Below are 27,350 nucleotides of genomic sequence, written 5' to 3' on the forward strand. Positions count from 1 at the left end.
GGAAGGAGGGGAGGAGGCAAATCTGTCATTCTCTGGTGATTAGAGCAAGGGTTCCACAGTCAGACAGGCAGGACATGCCCTGTTAGCTTTAAAACAGGCTTTTTCATCTCATTTCTCCTCTCACAGCTCCCACTACCTGGGAGAGAGCGGTGACCCCGAGAAGCGGCCGAAAAGCCTCCGGCCTGGCGCCTCCCACCTGCATCTGCGGGCTCGGAGGCCCCTAACGACTCGTGGCCAAGGCTTTGGGCGGGGTGGGAGGGGAGTCCTCTCTCCGCCTCCCCGCTCCCTGAGAGGATTAAATTCCCCGCTGAGCCTCTGTGCCCGAGTGAGCGAGGAGCTGTACATCACCTGCTAATCCAGCTCCCAGCCCCACGCCTTCCCTGGTGGCACCGTGTTCCATTAAGCGCCGAGGTGGGAAACTGCTGGAGCAGGGCTGTCGCGCCCCTGCTCTACCCTGGGCTTGCTCAGTGTTCCCAAGGCGGTAAGGACCCTCCGAGGAGGGACCAGCTCAGAGCAGAGGCGTCACCAGGGAAGGCGCTGGAACCCCCTCGAGGCATCCTGGGCCTAGGCCAGGAGCTCCAGTTGGGGTCAAGGCAGTGGCTGGGTGCAGGGTCCCGGCCGGTGGAGGCTCCTGGTCCAGGCTGGGGCAGGGAAGCGGCCTCCCGTGAGCGGCGGGCGTGGGCACCAGCAACCAGGCCCCACTAGTGGGGCGCAAGGAGCCTCAGCTATTTGACTCACGTGATTCAGGGCCCCTGTGGTCAAGGCTGACCCTGGGGGGTGGCCTCCGGAGGCAGCGGAGCTGGTAACAACTCCCTCAAACCAGGACCAGGGCCGCCTTGGGCTGCTGCAAGCCCTGTGGGGTATGGAGGCCCCTCTGGCCTGGGTCCACCCTCCAGGCCACGCCCTGCCCCGCCATCTCCAAACCTCACACGAAGGATGAGTGAAACTAAGAGAGGCTTCGGGGGCAGAGGAGGTCCAGCAAGATGAGGACCCCGGGCAGGTCTGTCCTCTCAGCCAGGGAAGGCGTGAAAAGCAGCAGAGGCAACGTCAGGCCCCGGGGGTCCCAGTCTAGAGCTCCCAGGGATCCCTACAGCGACCCTGGATCAGGGCCTGCCCGGCGGCTGTCACCTGTGGACTGAGGCTGGCTCCCTTCCCACACCTCTGGGGATAGAGGACAGACAGGCCCTGATGATGACCAGGTGGCTCCAACGCCCATGTTCCCCGCCCCCCGCCCCCAGGGGAGACGGCTGGTGCAGGGAAGGCCACTCCCCTCCTCCCCACCTTCTTTGTGGTTTAATTAGTATTTCCAAATGGGGCCGTCCCTCTGGGAACTCAGCAAAAAAGTCCAGGCGACAGCGGCACCGGAGAATCATTTTTAATTAGGAAGGGCCCATTCCAGGCTGTGCGCCAGGCATGGGGGCTGGGAGAGCTGCAGGTAGCCACCCGAGGGCGCGCTAGCCCCAGGCAGGGGCAGAAGAGCAGCTCCCAGTGCCAGCTCCTTCCACACAGGCAGGCCCCAGTACAGCACGAGGGGCTCACGGACATGAGGAGCCCCGAAAACTTGGGGAGGGGCCTCTGCTGGGAGCCCCAAAAGTAAGACAGAAACCCAAAACCCACCAGATGTCTTGTTCTGATAGCTTCTGGGGTGGCATCTTTCCTACCTCAATTCTTTGTTGAGTTCACAAACTGTGACAGTCGCAGGGAGTCTGCCGGGTGTTCGGCGTGCAGACACCACTTTACAGCTTGACAGTGCTACAGCTGTGAACTGGACTGCCACCCCCGCCCAAATCCGTGTGTTAGAGCCCTGACGCCCAGGGCCTCAGAACGGAACTGCATTTGGAGACACAATCTTTAAAGAGGTGACTAAATGAGAATGAGGACATGAGGGTAGGCGCTAAACCAACTGACTGGTGTCCTTACGAGAAGAGATCAGCACCCAGACACGGAGACACCACAGACGACCCAGGGAGAAGGCAGCCACCAGCAACCCACGACAGTCCTCTGGGGAAACCAGCCCTGCCAGCCCCCAGATCGTGAACTTGTGGCCTCCAGAACAGGAGAAAATAACGGGACACCCCCAGCGGGTGGTTTCTTCCGACAGCCTGGGCAGACTGATGCGTGGGCCGAGGTTCTCACCCGCAGGGGGCCTCCAGGAGGGCGCCGCTGTCACTCTCACCTCACATTGCAGGGAAGGAGATGGAAACTCAGAGTGGGGGAGGGGGTGTCTTTGGAATTTAAACTCAACCTTGAAAGCGCCAGAGCCCCCAGCGGATGCCTGAATCCAGCCTCCCCTCAGAAGATGCTGGGCTCCCTGCCCCGCCCCACTCACCTGCCGGCTTTCACTCCTCCAGACGCCATTGACGGTTTTGGTTGGAGCGATGGTCACCACGGGGGGTGTGCTGGGCACGCTGTGGCCCCCAGGGGGGACGATGATAGGGCCCATGGGCACACGCTTGGGTGTGCTGGCAGGGGAGCTATGGTTGGTGGCCGGAGAGGACACGGGGGACGACTCGCTGCTCAGTGAGGACCCTGTGGAGGAGAAGACGGTGGTCTGAGCGGGAGAAACAGTGACAGGTGGGGACCTGGCTTCCAGCTGTCCCCCTGCCCCAAGTGAGGCACCCAGAGCACCAGGTCTTCCAGCCTCATGGGCCCCCACCCAAGACAGGCAGGCAGGAGACACCCCTCCTGAGGCCCAACTGGGTCAGCAGCTCAGTCTACCCCAGGCACTCCCTGCCCCTTCGCCCCACTGACCCTGGTCATGTGGTACATGATGCTCTGGTACCCAGGGCCGCCCGCTGCCACCAGACAGGAAGGAGCCTGGGCAGGGCGGGCAGGACCAGCACCTGACATCCCTGAGTGAGAGACGAAGGCAGCACCTTCCGGGACAGACATGTCCCGGAGTTAGAGAACACACGTGTTTCTCGAGTCGTGAGCGTGGTCTGTGAACATTCCGGGACACAGGCCAGCCGGGCCACGCACCCTGCCCCGCCGAGGCAGCTCCGCACGTGAGCAGCAGAGATCCCAAGCCTCCAAGTCTTCCCAGGGAGCTCCATGTGCTTGGGGGATGTGGGGGTCACAGGAAACGGCACCCCCTCTGGGGGCTCCCACCAGGCTGGGGAGACGGGGGGCTGGAGGGTGGCAGGAAACAAACATAAGAAGTGGTCAGCAGTGGCCGGGCGCGGTGGCTCACGCCTGTAATCCCAGCACTGTGGGAGGCCGAGGCGGGCGGATCACGAGGTCAGGAGACCGAGACCATCCTGGCCAACACGGTGAAACCCCGTCTCTACTAAAAATACAAATATTAGCTGGGTGTGGCGGCAAGCACTTGTAATCCCAGCTAGTTGGGAGGCTGAGGCAGGAGAATCGTTTGAACCCAGGAGGCGGAGGTTGTGGTGAGTGGAGATCGCGCTGCTGCACTCCCGCCTGGTGACAGCGTGAGACTCCATCTCAAAACAAAAAAAGAAGTGGTCAGCACCCCTTAACGGGGCCCAGCCAAGCAGGGACGCAGTGTGGTGGTGGCTGAGGAAGCCCAAATGGCAGCCACTCAGGGTGACCCTGGGGGAAGTTTTATTTTTACATTTCAGAAACTGAGATGTAATTCACCATCTTGAATGATACATGTCAGGAGGTTTGCCTAGGTTCGCTGTTTACAACCACCACCACGACCTACCCCAGAACTCGCCCATCATCTCAGAAAGAACCCCTCAGCCCCCCAGATGCCGTGGGGGTGGGAGAATGGGTGGCTGCAGCCCCGCTGGTAGCAGCGGGAGGGTACAGGACAGGCAGGAGGGCTCAGGGCCTGGGTGACAGATGGCTACAGCCAAGAGGACACCCCAAGGGCAGGGGGTGTGGACGGGCAGGTGCAGCAGGGGTTTGGACAGGGGAGCACAGGGAGAAGTGTTCCCAGGCCCTAAGGGAGGGGGCTCCCTCCATCACGGAGCAAAACTGCCTTCTCAGACCAGGGCTCCCCTCTGTTGCCTCCCTCCCACCCAGGTCAGAAGGGGACCAAGCGTGTGTGGTGGCAGGAGTGGGGGTGAGGATGTCCAAAGGCACCTGTTCCAAGAGTCCTCCTATTCCCAAGCAGGTACCAGCCTCACTTCCACAGCCCCCACCCCCTTGTTGTGGGGGTCAAGTCCCCGTGACTGAGGCCAGAGCAGCTCCCCAGAGGCTGGGGCTGGGGCTGGGCCTGGGGCTCCAGAAGCTCTGCTGCTTCCGGGTCAAGAGCCCTGCCCACCCTTACAAGGCTCAGCGGGGGCACAGCTGCACATTCACACCCCCGACTCCAGCTGACCCGCAGCCTGCAGGGAGGAGACCCCGTGCCGCTCACACGGCTGTGGACTTGTACACAGGTCAGTGTGCAGCTCACCCTCCCCAAGCCCCTGACACAGGCCTAGGGAAGCTCTCCACCCCCAAAGCCAAACACAGCACCAACCAGTGTCCAGCAAAGGCCAAGGTCTCCAGCAGGGCAGGCCACAGAGGTGGCCCTGGATTCTATGGTATCACAGCACAGTGGCCGCTGGGGCAGGTTCCGGCAGGACAGACACACGTCCACCCACCAGCAGCACCGTGCGTCCAGGCATCCACACATCACAGCAGCTGCGCAAGCTCGCACCTGGGCTCATGGGGACAGATGCTGCCGTCTGAGGTGGTGAGGTGCAATTGGGCACCTTCTGTTTGCAAAAGCCCCACTTGGGAGGCACCTGCAGCCCAGGGCATGACAGAAGCAGGGGTGAGATGCCCTTTCCAGGAGAACCGCAGCCCATCAGCTCCCAGCAACCTCCCTGACTTCTGTTCAGAACTGGCCTTGGTTCCAGGGGCAGAAACAGCCTCATCTCCCCTTCACTGCGTCCGGAGTGGGCACATACACATTCACCAAAGAAAATTGCTGCTTACAGGGGGTGCCCAGAGTCGTCAGGCAGCCAAAGTGGCCTCCGTGGTGTGACCGGGAGGCGGAGGCCCCACAGGCATCCCCATGTGGAAACAGAGCTTGGCTCTCCAAAAGGTGCTCCCTTGGGGTGGGGCAGCTGCCCCGTCCCCAGGGCACAGTCCTGTTGCCTCCTGCAGAAACGCTATCTGGGCCTCTTTAACGTGGATTCCTGGCTTGTGTGCAGCCTGCAAAACTGGACAGGGCAGCCCCATGGCAGACACTCAGTCCAGCCAGATCGGCCATGCCCCAGAGCAGCCCGGAGGCACAGTCACATTCTGCCCAGCAATGAACTGCTCAAGGCAAGGCCCCCACCTCATCACGCTCCCACCCACCGCAACCTGGCCCAGGTAGGGAGTGAGGCTGACGGCTGCTGTCCCTGAGGCCTGACCCGCCCCCAGGCCCCCAGATGGACCAGCCACTCACTGCCCACACCCCGAGAACTCCACCACCCCAAGTCGGCTGGGCCAACCCCTGGGACTGGGCACTGTGCCGGCGGGATACTAGATCCACCCGAGGAAGGGAAACGCTGGCTGCGGGGCAGGGCACCATGCCCCTCACCTCGGGGGCAGGGGAGCGGGACAGGAGAACAGGCCTCCTCCTATCTGTGGGTTCGCGCTGCACACTGGCGGTCTAGGTGCTTTTCTGTACGTATTTAGATTTTGAGAAAAAGTTCACTTAAAGTTTTTGGGGGGAAACACTAAAAACCAAGGAAAGGATCTTTCTTTCAAAAAAAATTCCGTGCAATCTCCATGGCTCTTCGGTTTCAGTTGTTACCGCTTCACTGAGCTAGGATTCCGTCCCGCGTAACTCACCCACCCAGCGCACGGCCCCCCGGTTCCAGCACGTTCCGAGTTGTGCGACCATCACCACAATCCATTTTAGAGCATTTCCGTCACCCCAAAAGGAACCCGTAGCCCATGAGCAGCCACTGCCCTCTCCCCCAGGCCCCGCACGCACTGGCTTTCGTCTCTATGGAGGGGCCTGTTCCGGAGACTTCACATCAAGGGAATCCCACCGCGTGGCCTCTCGTCTGGCATCTCTCACTGGGAGCCGCGTTTTCACGGCTCATCCACGTGGCAGCACCTAAGAGAATCTCTCCTTTCTGAGGCTAAGTGACAGTTCATCGTGTACCTCTGTTCACCCACTCCTTACTGGTTTGCCCTCAGCTGATGGCATACAGGCCGGGCCCGCCTTGTGGCTGCTGTGAACAGTACTGTGCCCACCACTCTTTTTTTTTTTTTTTTTTGAGACAGGATCTCACTCTGTTGCCCAGGCTGGGCTGGGTGCAATCACAGCTCGCTGCAGCCTCAACCTCTTGGGTTCAAGCGATCCTCCCACCTCAGCCTCCTGAGGAGCTGGGACTAAAGGCATGTGCCACCAGGCCCGGCTAGCGTTTTTTTTTTTTTTTTTTTTTTCAGTAGAGACAGGGTCTCGCTATGGTGCCCAGGCTGGTTTCAAATTCCTGGGCTGAAGCGATCCTCCCGTCTCGGCCGCCCACAGTGCTGGGATTACACATTACGAGTCACTGCGCCTGCCTCACCACTCTTCTTCGTGGGATGCCCTCCTGTGCACCCGGCCCAAACCCGGGGTGACCCCATCTAGATTCCAGGAGCTATGAGTGGAGGAAATGTGGGCATCTGTGCTCTGGAGCTGAAAAAGGAAATAAAACCAAGACACCAAGAGCCGCCACCCCATCGAGGCAGAGGCTGCTGAGAGCTCATGATCCGGGCTCCTGCTGCCCAGGGGAAAAGTTGGGGCCAATGGCCAGGTGGGCTCTGGGTCCTCCCTGGGGACCGGACAGACAGCGGGGAGGTGGGAGCAGGAGCCCCACCATGTGGCAAGCCTCAGGGATCTGAGAGACTTCTCTGCACCCCAACTCTACAAATGGGGAGAACCTTGCAGCCCATGCGATAAGGGGGTGCAGAGAGACCCCACACTGCCCCATCCCTCTGAACCCCACTTCCCAGAGAGACCCCTCGCCATGACCACGGCAGCCTCCACTCCAGAGTCTCTGAATGAGCCTTGTTTCTAAGCACCAGTGGGTGATGAAGTGAGAGGGGTACGTGAGGGGCAGGGAGCTTCTCTGGGGAAGGGTCTTGCCTGGGACCAGGGGAGGCCACTGACACTCAGTGGCCTAATCCCTGCTGGGGGGTGCTACTCACCAGACCAGCCAGCTCAGCCTCGATCGATGCCCCCACAACGCCAGGCCCATTAGCGAGGCTGGCGCCTGGCCCTCGAACCCTCATTCTCACCACGTGGCTGGAGCAGGAAGGTCTGTGATTGCTGTAATTAACTGGCGGTATTCAGCCAGGAGTTAGTCAATGAAACGGATCCGGATTGGAGATGACAAGAGGCAGCCCGCGTCCGCGTCACCTCTGCTGTCTAACCTCGAAGATTAGTGCTGAGGCCCACGGGCAGATGTAATTAACAGCTGACACCCCAAAGTCAGCCGGTGAGTGGATTGAGGGCAGAAACAGGACTGCAGCACCACAGCAGCACCTGTCAGCCACCCAGGCTCAGGCCCACCCCAACAGGCAAAAACCACCAGCACCCCCTGAAGAGTCATCAGTCTTTAAGAGGCGCCTGGGGGCCAGGCCCCAGGACCACTCTCCGGGCACTGGAGACCCAGACAGGCGTGGCCTCATGGCGGTCAGGCCCCAAAGCCACAGGCCCTGGCCAGGCCAGCAGCGAGCATAGAAGGAAAGGGGAGGGGAGGGCAGGGCACTCTGAGGGGTAAAGACTCCTCTGCTGAGCTCGGGCACAGGCATTCCCCGGCCGCCATCCTGCATGGCCCTGACCCACCCCAGAGCCCGGCCCCACTGCAACCACTCAGGGGAACGGCGGAGAGAACAGAACGGTGACTAACGGACGTGCTTCCCTAAATAGAGTCCCTGGAACGTCTCTGTGAGATGCCCACTCCCCCAGCCAGGGCTGCCCACAGCTTAGCAGGGCCAGAGCCCCAGGGGGCAGCTCCGGTGTCCACAGCCCAGGCCTAGCCCATGCCTACCCCATGCCGCCGATGGAGACGCAGACGAGGAGCAGTCTGAACAGGCAGGTGAGTGACAGACCCGTCACAGCCCCTCGGAAGGAGGGTCCCCAGCTGCAATTTGCCCCCTGCTTTCAACCATGCAGGGAGAGGTGCCGGCCAGGGTGGGAACCCAGGGGACCCTGTGTGTCTTCCTGTCACCTGTTCTGTCCCCAAGTCAGTGTTTACAAGTTTCTTTTCAATTACAAAATATTTTTAGAGACAGGGGCTCTCTCTGTTGCCCAGGCTGGAGTGCAGTGGCACAATCATGACTCGCTGCAGCCTCCACATCCAGGGCTCAAGTGATCCTCCCACCTCAGCCTCCGAGTAACTGGGACTACAGGTCTGCAGTATCACACTCAGCTCCCAGCTCAACCTTGAAACAGCTCTGGGCAGAGTCCACTCAGCAGGAGCCTCAGTGTGCCACGTGCCATGACTCTGGAGTAGCCACGCCAACGGTGATGCGGCTGGGCCCTCGGCCGGTGTGAGCTGGAACAGCTGGAGGGAGGGCGGGGCAGGTCCACAGAACCTGTGTCTGCCTGGGCTGCTCCTCCACTCTCTGCCCTCACCTACCGAGCTGTTTCCATCCAAAACCTGGGAACCCAGCCCCGGTGGACTCGTGGTGACATGGATGTGGAAAGGAGCCTGGCCAGAGGAGGTCCAGTCCCTTTGCCCGGGCGGCCCAGAAGGCCCATGGGAGCCACAGGAAGCCACCAGCCAGTGAGTAGGCAAGTGGGACAGGAGCCGAGTCACCCCAGCCGCTTTCCTTGAAATCTGGCCAGCTGAACAGGAATAGCAGACCCCAGAGGAAAGAGCCAGTCAGCTCCCCGCCCACCGGGAATCACGCGGGTCTGGGAGGTGAAGTCCCCATCGCACAGGTGACGAGAACAGGCTGGGAAACCTTCTGGAGTCACTGCAGCCCTGGCACGCGGGACAGCAGGCACACCACAGCGCAGGGCTGAAGTCATACCATGACCCCCTGAGTCCCAGGCAGACGTGGGAGACGAAGTAGTAGCAGCCACCCTACGTGGCTCCCAGCACGGGGCTCTCCCAACCTGCGGCCTGCGTCCACCCACGAGGCCCCACCTCACAGCTGCAAAGGGTGGGGGGCTGTCAGCCAGTGGCGGGCTCCCATACCCACTGCCGGTCATCAAACCCAAACTGACAACGGGAGGTGTGGGTTTCTAGCTTGAAATGCATTTTGCTGGGGCCGATTATTTGCCGAACAGCGTGAGCTGAGATGCTGGACCCTGGGAGCCAGATAGGGCCGGGAGAGTCTGCGTGAGGCCACAGAAGCTGAGACGGGTACCCCGAGGGAGGTGGGGCATTAGGACGAGGAGGAAGAAAGAGGCACAGTGGTTGCAGGGAGGCAGAGGGTGCATCGGGGAAACTGGAAAAAAATCACCCTTATATCCAAGTGGCTAGGGGAAGCCTTGCCTCCATTATCCCAGGACAGGCCCCCACTGGCTGACATGCCAAGTACTGGGCCCCTCCACCATGCCCAGGGCTCCCCACTGTGCAATGCGGAGAAGGGGTCAGGATAGGTGATGGCGTCCTCTCCACCGGCCTTGCTCCCCTCCACCCCCTGCCCCCCGGGCCAGGAGGACGGAGGGGCACCCTGAGGACGCCGCGGTGCTCACACCTGTGCTGGAGACAGACGGGCTCCAGACGCCTGCAGAGCCACCGCCGCCGCAGACTGACACCCACGCGAGGCGCGCCTGCCAGGCGGGATCCTTCCTCCGTGTTTGTTTTGCTGTTTTCTTTGAGAGGCAGATTTCCCAGGCAGTGGCAGAAAGGGGGAGCCCCTCCCCCGCCCAGGCCGGCTCCACGGCGGAATCACTCCCACGGCAAATCATGAGGAAGGCTCCATGGTCCCGGCTCACTCAGGCGGGATCTTGGCTTCAGGTGGCACCAGGGACCAGACAGTAACCAGATCTGCCTCCCCTCTCGCCTGCAAAGCCAGTGACAAGACGAGGCAGGCAGCCAGCAGACACCACCAGGGGAAGGCGGCACAGGGCCCCGCAGGCCTTGATGACAAGAGAGCAGTTCCAGCCCCACGGCCACCACCCTCAGCCCCGTCCCTGTGGCCCAAGCTGGGCTGTGGGTGGCTGGGCCACTCCTGCCGCAGGTAACACAGCGGCCAACACTGCTTGTGTTGCTTGGAGAGGCCTCTGGCAGCTTCCAGGGCAGGTACTATGAGCCCCCCGGCTGGTGTTAAGGGAGCAAAGTGTGGGCAGGGAAGCCATGAGTCCTGGCCACTGGGCTGGCGACAAGAAGTGGGGTGGGAACGGGCTCAGACTCTTGTGCGTCCAACCCCAGCTCTCTGCACTATGGGTGGTGCTGGGGTGAGGTGGAGCTTCCTCTCCAGCCAGGAACACCTGCTCAGAACTGGCCTCCAGATGGCAGCTCTCCCAGCCCACCTGGGAAGGCTCTGGTGCTACCCTGTTCCCAGAGCACTGGCCTCCCAGAGCAAAGGCCCACAGCATGATCGCCCCCAACTGTTTCCCAGGGAGGAGGTGCCCGGTCCCAGGTGCTGCCTGTGCCTCCTGGAGCAGCTGAGGACATGCGAGGCTCCCTGCACCTCCGCACTCCCCCCCACCCGCCGCCTTGGCAGACGGGCACTGCGTCCCCGCGGGAGGCTGCTGCCTGCTGCGTACGGCAAGCAGATGCCACACAGCTTGTGAGGGCGCCTGGCAGCAGCCCTGGCTTCGTCACACAGCAGTGGGGGCGGCAGTGGAGGCTCTACGACCTGCCCTCTGCAGGGGCCAGAGGGGAAGGGCCAGAGACACCGGGCAGCCCCCAGCCTGGACAGCTCCAGGGCAGGCCCAACAGCTGTCAGACCCCAGGCCCGGCTCAGGGCTGCCTTCAGGGTGTGGAGCTGGGGAGCCTGAAGCACAAGGCCTGGCTCCAGGCACAGGCGTTCCTCGGGCACCCTCGGGGCAAACACCTCTTCTTCAGTCAGTCAACAAGCACCTCCAAAGACAGGGATGATATGGGGATCCTGACACACCCGCAAGGCAGGCTCCTGGTGCCCAGGAGGCTCACAGGGGGGTCAAAATCTGTCCAGGGCAGGGGGTGGGACACAGGGCTGGGACCCACCCCTCAGTCTTGGGACTCCTAGGTTGGGGTTTCAGATGCCTATGGGGGTGGTGGGGTCTCTCTGTGCAGAAGAGGTCCTGGCAGGAGAGGCAGGGAGGGAGGTGGTGGCCAGGCCATCACTCTGAGGAGGCGGGGGAGGTCTCTGCTTGTACCCAAGGACCCGGTGCCACCCGAGAAGCCTGGGCTATGGCAGGAGCTGGTCCACCTGCATTGGAGGGAGGGCTGGGCGGCCCCGGGGATATCCCTTTGGTGGCTGGGACAATGTGGGAGGAACAAAGAGATCAACAGCCACCAGGGCAGAACAGGGTCAGGGACGCCTGGGCTCAGACTAGAGCCTGGGTCGGTCACTGGGAAGGGGCCGGGGGTGCAACCCAAGGTTTGGGATCACACCCAAACCTGCAACCCAAGGCTCCTTCCAGAATGCGCTACATGGGGCTTGGGCACTCCAAGCCCCACTTTCTCCCAGAAAGTCAAGACAAACAGGCAGCCACTTGGCCCTGCCTGCACCCTGCACCGCCAGGAGAAGAGGAAGCCACTGCAGGCTCCCAGCCCAGAGCCATTGACGGGGGGAAGCCATGGTGGACCCATACCTTCCCACCCCACCGGGGAAGCACACGCCCTCACCGGGCAGATGATAGGGGTCACCGGGGTAGGAAGGAGAGTGGGCGGAAGGGGTGGCAGTGGGTGGAGGGGTGTGGGAGGGCACATAGGAGGTGAGGGTGGCAGGAATGGGGAAGGTGAAAGGAGGCAGCACCAGGGCGGGGAGCAGGGAAGGCAGCCAGGGTGGAGGCCTGCTGCACTGACACTCATGCCACCATGCCCGGCTGCGGCTCATTCTCACCGAGGCCCCACAATTCATGAGGTAAGAGACCTGCTCCTCACTCAAGAAACAGCGGAAGCTCAGAGAGGCGAAGCGGCCTGCCCAGATCACACAGCAAGGAAGGAAGGTGGGGGTGTGCATCGGCGATTCCCAAGCATCCGCCCTCGCCCAAGGAGCCCCGGGTGAGTAGGTTAAACGGTCAGGCTGGCCCCGGGGATGGGTGTCTGGCCCCGTGCTGGTGGGCGGGTGACTGAGCTTTGAAGATGAACACACATCTCAGCCTCCAGAAAAATAAATCCCAGCGAGGGCCTCCTTTTCCTCTCCTTCCTAGCCCTTCTCCAGGGGCGGCGCACGCCACGGCTTCGTCTGAATTGAATTTTTAAACTGCACCCTTGAGACACAATGAGAGGACACGTGGAGGCAATGCCCCGCTTCCACCCTGCCCCCTCTGCCCAGGACGTGCCGTCGCCAGGAGGCAGCCCTGGCTGTGGGCCTGTGAGTTGGCCAGCTCAGCCGCCAGCCCACCAGGGCTTGGTGCTCTCTGGGGCACCTGGCAGGCACCAGAGGGAGCCCGCCCCCTGGGAGGTGCGGCTTTCACAGAGGCCCAGTCTCCCTTTCTGCGGGGAGGAGGCTATACCTGCGTGGCAGGGGGCTACGTTGTCTCAGGCACGAGTTGGGGGCTGTAATTCCCCACGCCACTTACAATGTGAGACCCAGGCAAGCCGGAGCATCAGTTCTCATCCACCAGAGGCGAAGGCTGTGTGAGCAGCACAGCGAGCCCGCCGGGGCACAGCAGGCGCTCGATACACAGCTACTGCCACGATGAAGGCGGGGAGGCCCTCGCTGGTCCACCTCCAGGATGGAGCAGAAAGGTAGCTGCGGGTTCGTGGCCCCAGCCAGCTCCCCCCACCCGGGTCGTCCCACCACGGGAGTCAGAAAGGGCTGTCACGCCACAGACGGCGCACGGGGACCAGGAGATGTCATACTCAGAGGAGTCCAGACACACGCCGCGCCAGCCCCTGCATACGAAATGCCCACAGGCACATCTACAGAGGCAGAAAGCAGACAGCAGCCACCAAGGGCTGGGGGAGGACGTGGGGGCTGACGGCAAATGCAACTGGGGTTCTCTCAGGGATGACCCACTGTTCTAGAATTAGATAGTCACACAACTGTGTGGAAAATCACTAAATCACGCACTTCTACAGGATGAATTTTATGGCATGTGAATTATAACTAAAAAAATTTTGATTAAAAAATCCAGACCCCCCCCCACTGCCAAGCCTGCCGGAGTTCCCCCTGCTGCCCTCTGGTGCAGGTGGGGAGGTAGCACAGGGAAGTTGGGGGGCCCACATGTCCCCACTGTCACCCAGGATTCCACAACCCACAGGGAGGCAGGGTCAGCGCGCTGACGGCCAGGCAGAGACTCTTGTGCACCAAACGCCAGCTCCCTGCACCAGGGGCAGTGGTGCTAGGGGTGAGAGGGGCTTCCCCTCCAGCAGGGACCACCAGGACCACCTGCTCAGAACTGTCCTAACGGCAGCTCTCCCAGCCCACCTGGGAAGGCCCGGCAGCAGCAGGACACGGGCACGACCCCACCCGCTGTGGCTGCCGTCTTGCGACTTGACCTTTCTGAACCTCGGCCTTCTCATCTGTCCGAAGGGCCTGGGAGGGCTGCCGGCCAGTTCCACAGACGGGGAAAGGTGAGGTCAGGGTCGGTGTGACTCCATGAGAATGGGGACCAGGTGCACTGAGTGGCTGAGGTCACGAGAACGAGTCACCCAGTCCCTCCTCATCCAGACCAAGGCCTGACCGGTGATGACCAGATGGAGACTCATCAAAACGGGAGTGGGGACAAGGGCCCAGGCCCACCTGAGGGCGTCACAAAACCCGAACACTGCTCCACAAACCTTGGCGTTCCCAGCTCAATGGGGGTGACTTGGGTGAGTGAACCAGTGGGCACATAGCTCAGGCAGTGGCACTGCTCGCCTGCTGTCCTGACCCTCTGCCACCCAGTTCCCAGGCATTCATCCAGGGGCATCTTTCCTGGGGGGCAACCACCCTGGGGGACCCTTCCCAGTGCCCAGGTCGCAGCTGGGAGGGAGGAGGCCCCGAGGCCATGGTGTCTGGGCCTCCTGCCATGGGCGCCCAGCGGCACACTTTGTTCCTGGCCAGTGGGGACCAGCAGCCTCTGGCACTCAGGCCGCCCGCTGGCCAAGCCACCAAGCCAAGTGCTGGGGACAGCTTGGGGCAGCGGAGAGGAAGCGACGGCCCTATGAGGCAGGCTCCTGCTGTGACGCCCACGGCCGCTGCCAGGCCCAGGGAGGGAAGGCGAGTCTGAACACCTCTCCACCACCTTCCTTGGCGAAGAGGGAAACCTGCCCTTTCCCGAGCACGTCCTCTGCAGCGTTACCTGGGGTGGAGCCCAGAGGCCCCAAAGCAGACACAGCTGCTGGATGAAGGCAGGAGGCAGGGGTCACCCAGCCCAGGCAGCACCAGCGCCAGCCACTTGTCGCCCGTGGCCTCAGAAATCCCTCACCAGCCCTGGTTCTCCTGTCCCCAAACGCTGGGGAAAAAAGACAACTGCAGCAGGAGGAGCCGGGCCAGCTCTGCCCTCGCTTCTCTCTGCCCCTCTCAGGACAGCCCAGGTCTCGACTCCAGGCTCAGCTTCCTCCCGGGGTCTGTCCCCAGTCGCCTCGTTCAGCACCCCAGAGAGTCCAGGATGCCTGGGGGGCCACCAGGCAGGCAGTCTGCTTCTCCCGAGCCATCGGCCTGCAGCTGCCTAGCCTCTATACACAGGTGGGGCCCATGCAACCTGGCCCGCTCGGGCGTGGCCAGGCAGTCCCCTGCTGAGGGCGTGGAGGGTTTTCTGGTGGTCCTGCCTGTGCCTGGTTTGCCAGGAAGAGCCAGGAGGCAAGGAACTGCCCCCTGGTGGTACAGAAACCAGACCCCAGTGGGCCTCCCTCCTGGGCCAGTGTCCCCCATCCATCAGCGCCAGCTGTGTCCTCTCGCACTCCCCCACTCTCCAATGAGCAGTAGCAGAAAGGACCCAGGAAGGAGACATTCAGAAATGAGAAGACTCCCCAGCCCGCCCTGGTCAGGGCAGGTGTCCCCTCTGCCAAGCTGGACCCCGGATAATACAAAGACGGACACAGCTCCTGCATGTGTTGCTCTGTGGCCACCCTGGAGGGCCCTGGAACCCGGGATCCTAACCCGTGGGCCTTTGAGGTGAATGAAGCAGATGCCATTGGGGTCCCTGTTTCCTCAGCTCCCCTGCCTGGGAGCAGTGAGTCCAGAGGGTGTCCGAGGCCGGAATCCACAGGGCCAAGGCCCCCATCAGCTCCAGCCGCCCAGTGCGCCTCCCCATTCGTGCCAGCAGCAGCCCCAGCATGGGCAGCCAATGGTCATCGCAGGCCCCAAGAAGTGCCCCAAAGCCAGAGCCAAAGGGGGCCTCTTTAGAGGTTCACTGCACAGACAGGAGAAATGAAGCTCAGAGAGTCAGTACGTTCCCAGGGTCACACAGCAGGTCCTGCCCAGGTGATACGAGAAGCCAAGGCTCCACACCCCCAGGGGCGCTTGTCTACGCTCCCCCCAGTCTCTGCCTCAGGGAGTTAAGCAGTGGTGGCGTCAGCTGTGCCAGAGACCCCCCACTCCAGACCAGTGTGTTTCCAGGGACACCATGTTCTCTGCCACGTCTGGAGGGGGTGGTCGAAGCCTGGGCAAGGGGCCACTCAAGAGAGCACTAGGGCCTAGCTCTCCCTCTGCAGCCTGGTCCAGGGCACCCACCCTCCTCCCAACCAAGTCACAGAGCTGGCAGGAGGACCTCGCTATGGCCAGACATCCCTACAGTGACTCCGGGGGCGAGGAAGGACAGAGGCAGGAGAGACAGAAGCACAGAGGCAAAGCCGAGGTGCTGGGGCGGGCGGGCTGGCCCAGGGTCTGCTCAGACAGTACTGCCTGCTCCACGCAGAGCACACGGCGCGGGAAAAACGAGACCGGCTGTGCGCGTGCATGCCGCGGGCGGGAGGCTGAGTCCCGGCCTCGGGAGCCACTGCTCCCCCCACGTGCAGCCTGGCGGGCCCCCTTACCTCTGGGCTCCTCCGCCTGTTTGGCGAGCTTGCGCAGCGCAGCGGCAAAGCTGGAGGATGGCGCGGCCTGGGCCGACAGCGCGCTGCTGGTGGCGGGGCTGCCGCTGGGCACCAGGGCGCCATTGAGCGGCGAGGGGGTGAGGGGGTTGACGGTGGCGGTGGTCCTGGTCGCGGTGGAAAGCATCCCTAGCGAAGGGGACTTGGGCTCATGGCTCATGCCTGAAACAGGAAAAGAAGAACCAGAGGTCACCCAGAGAGCAGGAGCGCCCAGCACCAGAGCAGGGTTGGCAGGGCTTGGCGGGGCGCCGTGCCGGTGTCAGCAGCAGCATGCAGGGAGCAGGGGCAGCCCCGGGGGCTCCAGCAGGACAAGCAAGAACAGGACAGAGCCAGCGCTGCGGAGAGAACAGACCCCGTCCCCAGAGTCCAGCTGGAACCTGGCACAGACCCAAGGAGCCCCCAGGACCCTAGATGCTGACTGGCTTGGGCCAGCACTGTCCCTCTACCTCCGGGCTGGGCAGGCCGTGCAGGATCCCGCGCATCACCCAACAGGCCCCTGACCATCGAAGGGTGTGGGGAAGGAGACTGAGGCCCAGGGTGAGGAGGCGTTCAGCCCGCATCCTCAGGATAGAAACACGCTGGCGGACAGGCCCAGGGATGACGGGAACCAAGACAACTGCTGCGGCCACCAACGCGACAAGCACACGATGCCAGGCACGCAGGGCAATGCCCTCCGGAGGCTGGCACGAGTTCTGCCCCACATTACAGAAAAGGAAACTAAGGCCCCAACCCAGCCCAGTCCACACGGGCACTCAGCACAGACCCCCAGCCTCCCTGCCACTCAGGGACCCCGTGCGTCTCTGTCTGAGAGGGGTCCCAGAGATGGGGCCACACAGGCAGGCTGACGGGGAGTGGTGGAGAAGAACACGGCTGCCCCACAGACCCCACTGTGGCCCTTTACTGGGCAGAGTCTGCCCTGAGATGCTAAAAACAGAGAACTGCAAATCCAAACTGCGGTACAGCGTGGAACCCTCCCTTTCCTCCCAGGGCCAAGTTCAGGCCCACCTGGCCCAGCAACAGCTGACCTGGCCCTCCCGGCCAGTGGCGGTAGCTGCAGCAGCGGCAGCAGCAGTAGGTCTGAGCCCAGGTGCAGCCATCTGGTGACATTAGAGCCACTGGGGAAAGGACATGGCCACCTCCAAACAAGCCCTCAGTCCTCCCACCCCGTGTGTCCAACCAATAAAAGCCCAACTTGGTCAAAATGTTTTTCACCAACATCCCCTCCCTCCCGAGACGCCCCCACCCCTACATCACCCACAGGCCAGGGTCGTGGCTTCCTCCCTGTGGACGCATCTTGGTTGGGGGGGGATGCTGGCGTCACAGAGATCATCTGGGGGGCAACACATAACACAAGAAGGGCGGACTGTGCACTTCCTATGGGGTAAGGGCAAGGGGGTCCCAGGGTCCCCCCCGGGGCTGTGGGCCCACCGCCCTCACCAAAGAGGCTGCCCTGGCCTCCAGAGCCCAGCCCACCTCTGCCAGATTCTAAGTCACATTGACAAGTCTGATTGGAACCTGTCCCTATGGGCGGCAGGCTCGGAGGCCGTGTGGAGAGGACCCCCTCGAGACCTCCTTTGGTCACCTGCTATCCCCAGAACTTGCCACCAAAGGCCATGGGCCCTGGGCGTGTATTCAGGGAGCAAAGTCCTCCCTCTCCTGACAGAGGGGATGTAGGGAGAAAATAACTCTTTGGGGGTACTGAGGGAAGGGCCGGGGGCACTGCCGGTGAGGAGGGCTGCAAATGGGACAACGGTGAGGCGAGAGCGAGTTTAGGGGACATCATTTGTTCTCTCCAGTGAGAGCTCACACCTCGGGAACAAAGGACCCCTAAGAGCCCCACGCCCATGGCAGGCGAGCCAGCCCCCAGCTGCCAGCAGTCACGTGGTGCCGTGGCCGTGCCGCACAGCAGTGGGCCCCACCTAGCTTGGGTCTTTCTGGAGGGGCTGGGGGTTGAGGGGGGACCTGCACCCCCACCCTGCCTTTCCAAGGCCGCTTCAACCTGGCACAGACATCCAGGCGCGCGGGAGGGCGGGGGCCTTCGCCTGGCAGCCTGACTTCCAGAAAATGCGGGCAGCCAACAAGGGCCCCTCCTCAGTCAGCCTGAACCCTGCCAGCTGCTCTCCGCTCAGCACTGCCGGCCGCACTGCCCCCAAGGCTGGCCTGGTCTCTGCCTGTCCCCCGCACCGGGCTGCCATCAGTGCCGCTCCCTGTGGGTCTGGTGGGGGCAAGGAAAGCACGCATGTGGCACAGACCCACGCTCTGCTGCTTCTGGCTGAACTTGCTTGGGGCAAGTTACTTTGCTTCTCAGGGCCTCAGTTTCTTCATCTACCCAACGGGGTAACAGCACAGCAAAGCCGACCTCATAAGGTCACTCCCCTGAGCGTAATGGGGTAACTGACACGAGGGGCTTCAGAGCCTTTGGGGGGCCCCACGGCCATTAATAGACAGCATGCCAGCGAGCAAGGACAGATGCCAGTCCCAGCAGGCAGGAGGTCCAGCCACGGTCACACAGGTGTCTCAGCAAATGGCACCCATTGGCTCTGGGTCTGTACTGCCCACCCCACCGGAGCCACAGTGGGGAGGGCACGTGGTGTCAAGCTGGTGGGCACCCTGCCCAAGAGCCCCCTGCCCTGGGCCCACGAACTCGCACACCTTTGGCAGAGGGCCACCCCGTGACCCCAACAGGCCAATGGCTGGGGAAAGGTGACACACAGGACACTAGGGCAGGGGGGAGACCAGCGCTCTTGTCCTGCTGCCTGCAGGGGACACTGGAGGACGTGGCCCACATGGGGGCTGCCATGGGCAGTCCAGAGGACCTCTGGGTCCTACCTGTCACCAAAGCACCCTCACCACCACACTGAGTAGGCTGCGGGGTTTTTAGGAGGGAATATCTAGAAAGACAAAGTGGCACAGGACAGAGCCCCACCCTCACAGGGACCCACGAGGACATCAACGACCAGGTCCTCGTGATCCCAACGAGGCGCTCAGGAGGGTGGTGCTAGGAGGGCTGCCTGGAAGACAGGAGCAGGGCCCCGAGGAACGCAAAGACCACCCCCCATGGGATAGCGCAGCAGCTCTCAGAAGTCACACAGACCAGTCGGGCACCTCTCAAGACAGCCTCACAATGAGCCCAGAAGCCACAGCAGGTGAGCCATCACCCACCACCCAGCCTGTGTCCCACCCCTCACAGCCATCGCCCAAGCCCAAGAGGCCTAGTGTACAGATGGGGAAACTGAGGCCAGATGACCGAAGTTTGTTCCAAGGTCAAGTAGTTGAGCAGCATGTCCAGGACTTGAACCCGGCTTCCTGGGCCCCCACTGCTCAGTACCAGCACCTGTCCCGTCCATGGCCCAACCACGGCACCCGATCAGAAGGTGTGAATGGTCACGTGTGTGCACCACACACAGCTAAGATATGTTGAACTGTAATGGTTAAAAACATTCATCCTGGGCGTGACGGGCACACCTGTAATCCCAACTAAGTAGGAAGGTGAGGTGGGAGGACTGCGTGAGGCCAGGAGTTCAAAATCAGCCTGGGCAACATAGAGAGACCCTGTCTCTCTAAGTTACCCTGAAACTACAGGTGGGTACCTGTAACTCCCAGCTGTTTGGGAGGATTATTTGAGCCCAGGAGTTGGAGCTACAGTGAGCTATGATCACACCGTGATACTCTAGCCTGGGTAACAGAACCCTGTCTCTCAAAAAATAAAAAGAATGTCTACAAAGTCTTCATCAATCATCCCTTCAAGAGGTAGAGACTAATTTCCTTCCCCGATGAACTGAGTATAATGGGAGCAATAGTCTGCAGCTGCCAAGGCAAGATCGCCTCCTTCTTGGCCCTCTTGGGTCACTCCAGTGGAGGGGGGTCAGCCGCCGTGTCATGAGGATGCTCAAGCAGGTTGTGGAGAAACCCATATTTCAAGGAACCAAGGCCTCCAGCCAACAGCCACATGAGAAGCTACCTTGGCAGTGAATCCTCCAGCCCCAGGCTGGTCTTCTGATGAGACCGCAGCCCCAGCCAACATCTCAAGTAGGCTCGTCATAGACCCTGAGCCAGAACCACCCAGCTGAGCCATCCTCCAATTCCTGGCCCACAGAAACTGAGATAATAAGAGTTTTGTGTTTAAGCCACTGCGTTGCGGACAGTTGGTTACACAACGCTAGATAACTGATACGGTCAGTGTTGCCACACCCTCTGTTAATCAAGGCTGCCCTCTCAATCCATCAGAAAGCCAAGAAGTGAAACTATCTGCACACAGATACTCTGCATCTTCGCTCAGTCTCCAAAACATGTCCCTTTGATGCCAGAGACCAGCAGCATCCCCCATCCCCCTTTCCCACATTCCTCAGAGAGCCAGCCACTCTACCTCTTGGCCGCCCTATGAGAAAGCCGTGACTGGGCCTATTTCCCAGAGGGGTGAAGGCAGGCTTGGATCCCAGGGCCAATGCAGAGCAGGGCTGAGATGTCCTCAGCACAGTGCCCATGTGACACGCCGCCCAGGGCCCAGCTCCAGGGCTGCTCCAGGGCTGAGGAGGGGCTGATCTCCGGTGCAGGCTGGGTGGCCAGCTGTGCCCTGCAACCCACACCACACGCTGCCACAAAAGGGGGACATGGGGCACTGTATGGTCGTTTCACCTCAAGGTGACCCGTCCTGGAGGTCTGGGAGCAGATGCCAATTCTCTCTCCCGTGGCCTTCATGAGGCTGGCTGGCCGCCCGGGCAGACATGCTGTGACCAGCAGCCACAGGCGTGGGTTGGGGGCTAAACTAGGCTGTCCGTGTTGCTATAAAGAAATACCCGAGCCTGAGTAATTCATAAAGAAAAGAGGCGGCCGGGCGCGGTGGCTCAAGCCTGTAATCCCAGCACTTTGGGAGGCCGAGACGGGCGGATCACGAGGTCAGGGGATCGAGACCATCCTGGCTAACACGGTGAAACCCCGTCTCTACTAAAAAATACAAAAAACTAGCCGGGCGAGGTGGCGGGGGCCTGTAGTCCCAGCTACTCGGGAGGCTGAGGCAGGAGAATGGCGTAAACCCGGGAGGCGGAGCTTGCAGTGAGCTGAGATCCGGCCACTGCACTCCAGCCTGGGCGATAGAGCGAGACTCCGCCTCAAAAAAAAAAAAAAAAAAAAAAAAGGGCAGCCAGCACATCCGGGGGCAAGAGAGGGACCAAGAGTGGGGAGGTCCCAGACTTTTAAACACCCAGATCTCGCTAAGAGCGTGCTCGTCACTAAGGTGACGGTGATAACCCCTTCATGAGATCCACCCCCATGACCCCATCACTGCCACCAGGCCCTACCTCCAACACTGGAGGCCACATTTCCACGTGAGGTTTGGAGGGGACACACATGGTACACAGAGGCCACGGTGCGAGTCCCAGGCTGGACCCCAAATGGTGCGCACACCTTGAGGCTACTGGCAGTGTCTTCAGATGGCAACGAGAGGAGCTGTGTCTTTCATTTTCATCTTTTCTCTCTCTCTGTATGTTCTAATTCTTCTGCAGAGAGCCAGGCTTTTCAAACGTGGCCATTCAAAGGGATGGGAGCTCGACGGCACGAAGTTGGCACCGCCAACGAAAGTGTGGGGCCATCCAGCCCCAGGGCAGGGATGGAGGGAGCTGGGGTGTCCCTGCGGGAGTCCGAACCTAAGCCCTCACCCAGGGAGACCCTCTGCCCACTCCCTCCACGCCCAGGTCTGAGGCTACCTCAATGTCACTATCACTAGCCCACTGGCATCCTGACGGCCCAGCCTCTGACAAAGCCCAATGCCTGCTCCCTAGGCCCCATGGGCCCTGCAGCCTGAGGTACAGCCTCCCTGGGCCCCTGGGGGTCCCCTGCAGGCCGCATCCCTGCAATGCCTGCTCCCTAGGCCCCATGGGCCCTCCAGCCTGAGGTACAGCCTCCCTGGGTCCCTGGGGGTCCCCTGCAGGCAGCATCCCTGCCCCGGTGTCAGCTGCAGGCTCCCGAGGAGCTGTGAGCCTGGGAAGCGGCTCTGCTGATGTCAGGTCACTTAAAATAGAATTCCAAATGAGTGGCTTCATTAAAGGGAATCTAAAATTAGCGCTGCTCCTCAGTATGTGTGCACTGGGCGGGTGGGGCAGGGGCTGCAGCAGCTGGGGGCAGCTCCCTCGAGGCCAGGACAGGAGGCCAAGCACCGGGGAACCCAGAGATCCTTGGAGGGGTCTCCCTGGGCCTGCTGTAAGTGGACACAGCCTCCAGGGCCTCCCTGCCTCCCGCCCCTCCATCACAGGCCTGGTGGGATCACTTCAAGGCTGCTGCCCCCCAGGCCTCGGCACAAAACCCCCAGCCCTCCCCAGGGAGGCAGATGTGGGCCTCCTTCCACACAGGTGTTCTCTGGCTGAGGCCAGGGCAGGTGCCAAGGTGTCTGTGGCGGACCCAGGGGCAGCAGGGAGAGGGAGGCCCTGGGAAAGCACACGCCCCACTGCCCTCATTAGAGAGGTATTTATTAACTTCTGCGCTCCTGGACACTGACTGAATTCTTGTCTACATTATCAGCTCATGTAAATTCATTATCCTAACAGCTGGCAATAAGCTCCACCGGGTGAAGGCCTGTGATGGATGAGGGCCGGGGGGCCGGGGGCTGTCTCTGCATTGTACAAGCTCTCCTGACATGTACAGCTCAGCAGGCGAAAAAGAGCCAGGGGTCTAGGTGGACCAGGTCTGTGAGGCCCCCACACTCTTATTTACATCACATGCTGCTCTGGACACCCCTTCCTGCCACTGTCAGCTGCCACCTTGACCCCCATCCCCAGGAAAAAAAAACCTGCCATAGACAGACACCTAAAGGCACCTCGGGCCAGGGAACATACGCCTTCTTCATGTGAGCCTCAACTGTCTGCTCCCTGGACCCTTCCAGAAAGAACCCACCTGGTCTAGACAGTCTGCTTGGCAGAGCTGAGAACCTAGAGGCTTCTGCCAGAAACCAGAGGGCAGGAAACAGAGAATGAAGCAGCCGCCCACAGCACCGCAAAACCCTCAGGCCCCACCATGTCACAGACAGGAAAGGTCTAGGGAAGCAAAGATCACCAGCCCTGGGACAAGCCCCCCCCATAACAAAGCGCCGCTTCTTGAATCGATACTTTCTCCTACTCTCTGCCTAGGTTTCTGATATGCTCAGAAGCAGCACAATGCTTTAAAAAAAAAAAAGGCAAGAAGAAAAGGAAGCAAAGTCCCAATGGAGAGGGACAAGGTGGGCTGGCCCAGCGAGCTGGTCTTTTCCGGAACCCATCTCGTTCCTGGTTCTTCAGAACAGACCCCAAAACGGCTTGCCTGCTGTCCAAACGCTCCAACAGCAGCATTTAAAAGAGGGGGGGAAGGTCTCTCTACTCCATTAAATATGGTGTCCCATCCCTCGCTCCCCCTCCCCACGAGGGTGGAGGGGCTTATTAATCAGTGTGCCAGCCGCCCTCCCGGCCTCCCGCGGATCCCATAATTACTGCTTCCTTTCATCCCGGCTCTTCCCCGGCACCAGACCTCAGGCCTGCTCCCTCCGTGCTCTGTAATTACAAGCTAATAGCTGAGATGAATTTTCTGCTGGGCCCCGGTTCAAGCACCAATCCGCCCCTTCCCCCTGACAGCCCCCCGTGGGGTAATTACACCCCGTGAGGCTGGGCGCAGCAGGCCTTCACTTTCAGGCCCCGCACGCACAATCTGGACCTGGATTCTCTAATCACCCCTCTTGGTAATTTTTCATTACCACAGAAAGAAATGTTTGTGAACAAATAAAGGGCGTCCCCCAGCTCGGGGACCGGTGCCCGCCCCCGCGATCCCCGCTCCCCCAAAGGAACGAAGCTTCTGTGGCCCTAACGAGGCCAGGTCACCCTGCAACAGACCCCGGCAGCTGAGGCTGCACGGGCACCACGTGACCCCCAGGAGCCTGGGCGGCTTCATAATAAATTCATTATCATATCTGCCCTCCACGCGTTCCAAGCTCACTCGCACAAAGCCATTTTTCTTGGGGGTGGAGGCAAGGGAGGGGGCCGGGAGGCCCTGGGGGAGAGGTCTCCTTGCTCCAGATGCATGGGGGCAGCCGCTTGTGCCTTCATTTTTTTCTTTTTTCAACTAAGAACACCTCCCCCAGGCTGCCCTGGGTCCCCACACTGGACTTGCTTCCCAAGGTCTATGCCCCAGAAACCGGCCGGGGCCATCACTCATAGCTAGGGCAAGGGACAGCCCTTGCAAGTGGCCTGGATCCTGACCTGGAACCAGAAGGGCTGGGAAAACACAGGCAAGTGGGCGGGGGCAACCTGCACAGCCACAGGAGTCTCCACCCCAGGAGGAAAAAGCAACACAATGCCTGGCCCAGGTAGACCTGTCCTCTACCACGCTCACTGAGCCACGGGAGGAGTCCCCAGACACTGCCCGCCAGGGCCCAGTCAACCACGCAGAGCCATCCACAATGAGCCATCTCCCAAGCAATGCCTAGGGCCCCCAGCAGCCATCTTGAACCCCATAGGCTGCCTGAGCCCCACAACATCCTCGAAGCTGCAGTCCTGCCGTGAATGGGGGTGACTGGGAGGGGGCTGGTCACCCCAGTTTCTCCCCAGCCTTGTCTTGCCCACTGCCATGCTGGGAACACAAGAGTTCTTCTGCAGAACACGGGGTGCAGACCTCTCAGAAGGTGCCCACACAACGGCACTGGACAGTGCAAGGGACCAGGTAAACCCAGGGGTGTCACCGGGGGGGCAGGTCACCTGGAGGGGCTTCCCAGGTTGGACACCACACTACAGTTGTGAGGACAGTAGCGGGGCTCTGCACAGATGGCGCTGGAGGCTGGGGTTGCATCCTGGGGGCCCGTGGACAGCGGCCTCCTAAGAGCCGACAGTCCTGCGACTGAGGTTCACAGCCACAGACTGGTCCCGGAGGTTCCTGGATGGAGGCAAGGGACGGGAAGTCAGGCAACAGATGGCAGCAACATTTGACGCGATTATCCTAAGCGGCTGCTGCGTGTGCAGAGAAGCCGGCCGGGCAGATGAAGGGCTGGAGAGGAGGGCGGCGGGAAGGGCGGGACTGGCAGATGCGGGTGGCAGCCTGGTCTCAGCGGGGAGGCGGCCTCCTAAAGGGGCAGGACAGACCAAAGGGAGGGCAGGGCCCTGAGTCAAGGCTGGGGTCGGTGTCCAGAGCTGTGACTCCAGGAGATGGTGCCCAGCGCCAATGGCGACAAGGGTACCAGAGGGCGACTTTTACAGGGCACCGGCTACCTGTATCCTTACTTCCCTTCACGTAAGCAGACTCCAGAAAGCAACGCCACCCAAACAGCAAAGTGACACAGGCCACGGTGGCCACACAACTCAGCTGAGACGGAGTCAGGGGACCCATGCCGGCCGATTCCCAGCCCCTCTGCCACCCTGTGCCCTCGGCGGTCCCTGGACTACCTTGTCACATTCTCGCAATGGGCTGCTTCCTGGAGGCAGTGGTCCTGGTGGTGCCCAGGCGCCTCTCTCCACCTGTTTATTCCACACAGTGGGATGCTTTACTCCCAGCCTCCAGAGGGCGAACAGAGGCTGGAGATTCACGCCCTCAGCCCGGGTCACATGTGGAGGCTCAGCAGCCGGAAGGAAACCCAGCTGTCCTGGCCATGGTGCCGGCTGCTTCCCTTTAATGTGAGAAGGGACTGGAAATGGCTGGCGTCACCTGGGGTCCCCTCCCTGCGGTAGCTCTCACCCTGTGGCAGCTGTTTGGGTACCCACCCGTGTGCTGTACCCGTTTTACAGATGGGACCTACGTGGCTGGGAATAGGAAGGCTCTGGACTCAGGGCCTCCCCCGGCCCCACTTTCCCAAAGCTCTCGGCCAGAGGGCACCTGTGCTGGAGCCCAGAACCGCCCCCGGGTGCCCTGTGTAGCCTGTGGCACCAGAGCTGACCGGTCTGCCTTCCGCTGCACCCACTCCTGCGGGAGCCCTTCCTCCCTCCGGAGGCCCTGGGCAGAGGAATGGATGGGGTCCAAGGTGTCCACACAGGCGAGAGGTGCCCAGGAGGGAAACCCAACCTGGCCCCCGCTCCAGGGCGGGTACTGAGGTCTCCAAGTTTCCGTGGGATGGCGGGTGGGGGCCAGGGGGCATGGGCCAGCAAGAGTCAAGGCCAGGTGTCCTCCTGGTGGACAGAGCCAGAGGAAGGAGGATGCTGAGACACCTGCTCACGAGGCCCCTCTCCTGCTCCCAGTGTGGAGGAGGCTGAGTGTTTAACAAGCTCCCTCAGGTAAGTAGGAGGGACAGAGGATCCAGGGACATCTCCCAGGACTGCCTGTCCCTTCCATACCGAGTGAGTGCCGACACCTGTCTACAGGGCCCTTAGTCTCCAGCCAAGACCAGGGACCAGGCCGTGCAGGAGGTGGATGCCAACAGGTGCTCAAAGAAGCAATGATGCCAGGGCCAGGAGTGGCCTGAGCAGCAGGGGAGGTGGCGCAGGGGCAGGAAGAGGGGCCCAGGGTCTCCAGCTTCAGTGACGGCTGGAAAAGGTCCCTTCCCTCTAGCAGGGAGGACGCCCACACCAGCAGAAATGGGTGACTTTAAGTCAGAGACGCTCTGTGCCTGCCTGCGGGCACTGGGGTCCTCCCATCCCACTCAGCCAGCCTGAACTTCCGCTGAAGGCTGAGAGCTGGGGAGCCTCGAGGGAACACACTGTGGGGGCTGAGCAAAACGGGCTTGGTCCTGAGCTACAAAGCCGGGGGGGGCGGAGGGGGGGCCCAGGCTGAGCCTCAGTTTCCCTGTCAGTACCATGGAGAGAGGGTGGAAATGCCTAGATGAGAGGGTCAGAGAACAGTGGCTCACAACTGTAATCCTCGCACTTTGGGAGGTCGAGGTGGAGGATCGCTTGAGCCCAGGAGGTTGAAGCTGCCGCTGAGTAGTGATTACGCCACTGCACTGCAGCGTGGGTGACAGAGTGAGACCCTGTCTCCAAAAAAGGAGGGGGGAAAAAGACAGTGGACAAGGGGCCAGCCTTTTACCCTTCCACCTGTGTTTATTTGACCTGAAGTCATGCTGTGTTGTTTAAATGAGAATCAATGGGCAATATTTTAAAATAAGAGGCTTCAAGTCAACATGACGCTGCCCACTTTCTCTTGAAAAGTCAAAGCCATAAAAATCACAGTCGCATGAGTGGCACTTGTCCTTTAGTTTGTCCCTAAGTCTCCAGGTTGCCAGAGTCACCACCCCTCTCCTCCCTATGGTCTCAGGTCGGCCAGCTTCCTCAACACCAGGTCTTCCCAGTTCTGAAAGTACGTGCAGGTCTGAGCAACTAACAGCCCTGCAGGAGCTGCAGCTCAGCGCAGCGACACTCCGCTCAGATGTCATCAACACGGTAACCCCATCAGGACGTAACA

The 27,350-nt window shown here is 61.3% G+C and overlaps 1 protein-coding gene across 3 annotated transcripts in view; it reads right to left on the bottom strand.

The window, feature by feature from the left end:
- Positions 1-27,350, bottom strand: part of GSE1 (Gse1 coiled-coil protein) — a 312,635-nt gene that overhangs the window by 28,463 nt on the left and 256,822 nt on the right. For 2 of the 3 annotated variants that reach the window (XM_011928051.1, XM_011928052.1), the window contains exons 2-3: positions 15,957-16,175; positions 2,330-2,529 (exon numbers count right to left, since the gene is read on the bottom strand). In XM_011928051.1, the coding sequence (XP_011783441.1) occupies positions 2,330-2,529; positions 15,957-16,175 (419 nt within the window). The remainder of the gene's footprint in view (positions 1-2,329; positions 2,530-15,956; positions 16,176-27,350) is intronic. The other variant, XM_011928053.1, reaches the window with a different exon arrangement.

This window comes from Colobus angolensis, unplaced genomic scaffold (assembly GCF_000951035.1).
Source record: "Colobus angolensis palliatus isolate OR3802 unplaced genomic scaffold, Cang.pa_1.0 Scaffold76, whole genome shotgun sequence".
Lineage (NCBI taxonomy): Eukaryota > Metazoa > Chordata > Mammalia > Primates > Cercopithecidae > Colobus > Colobus angolensis.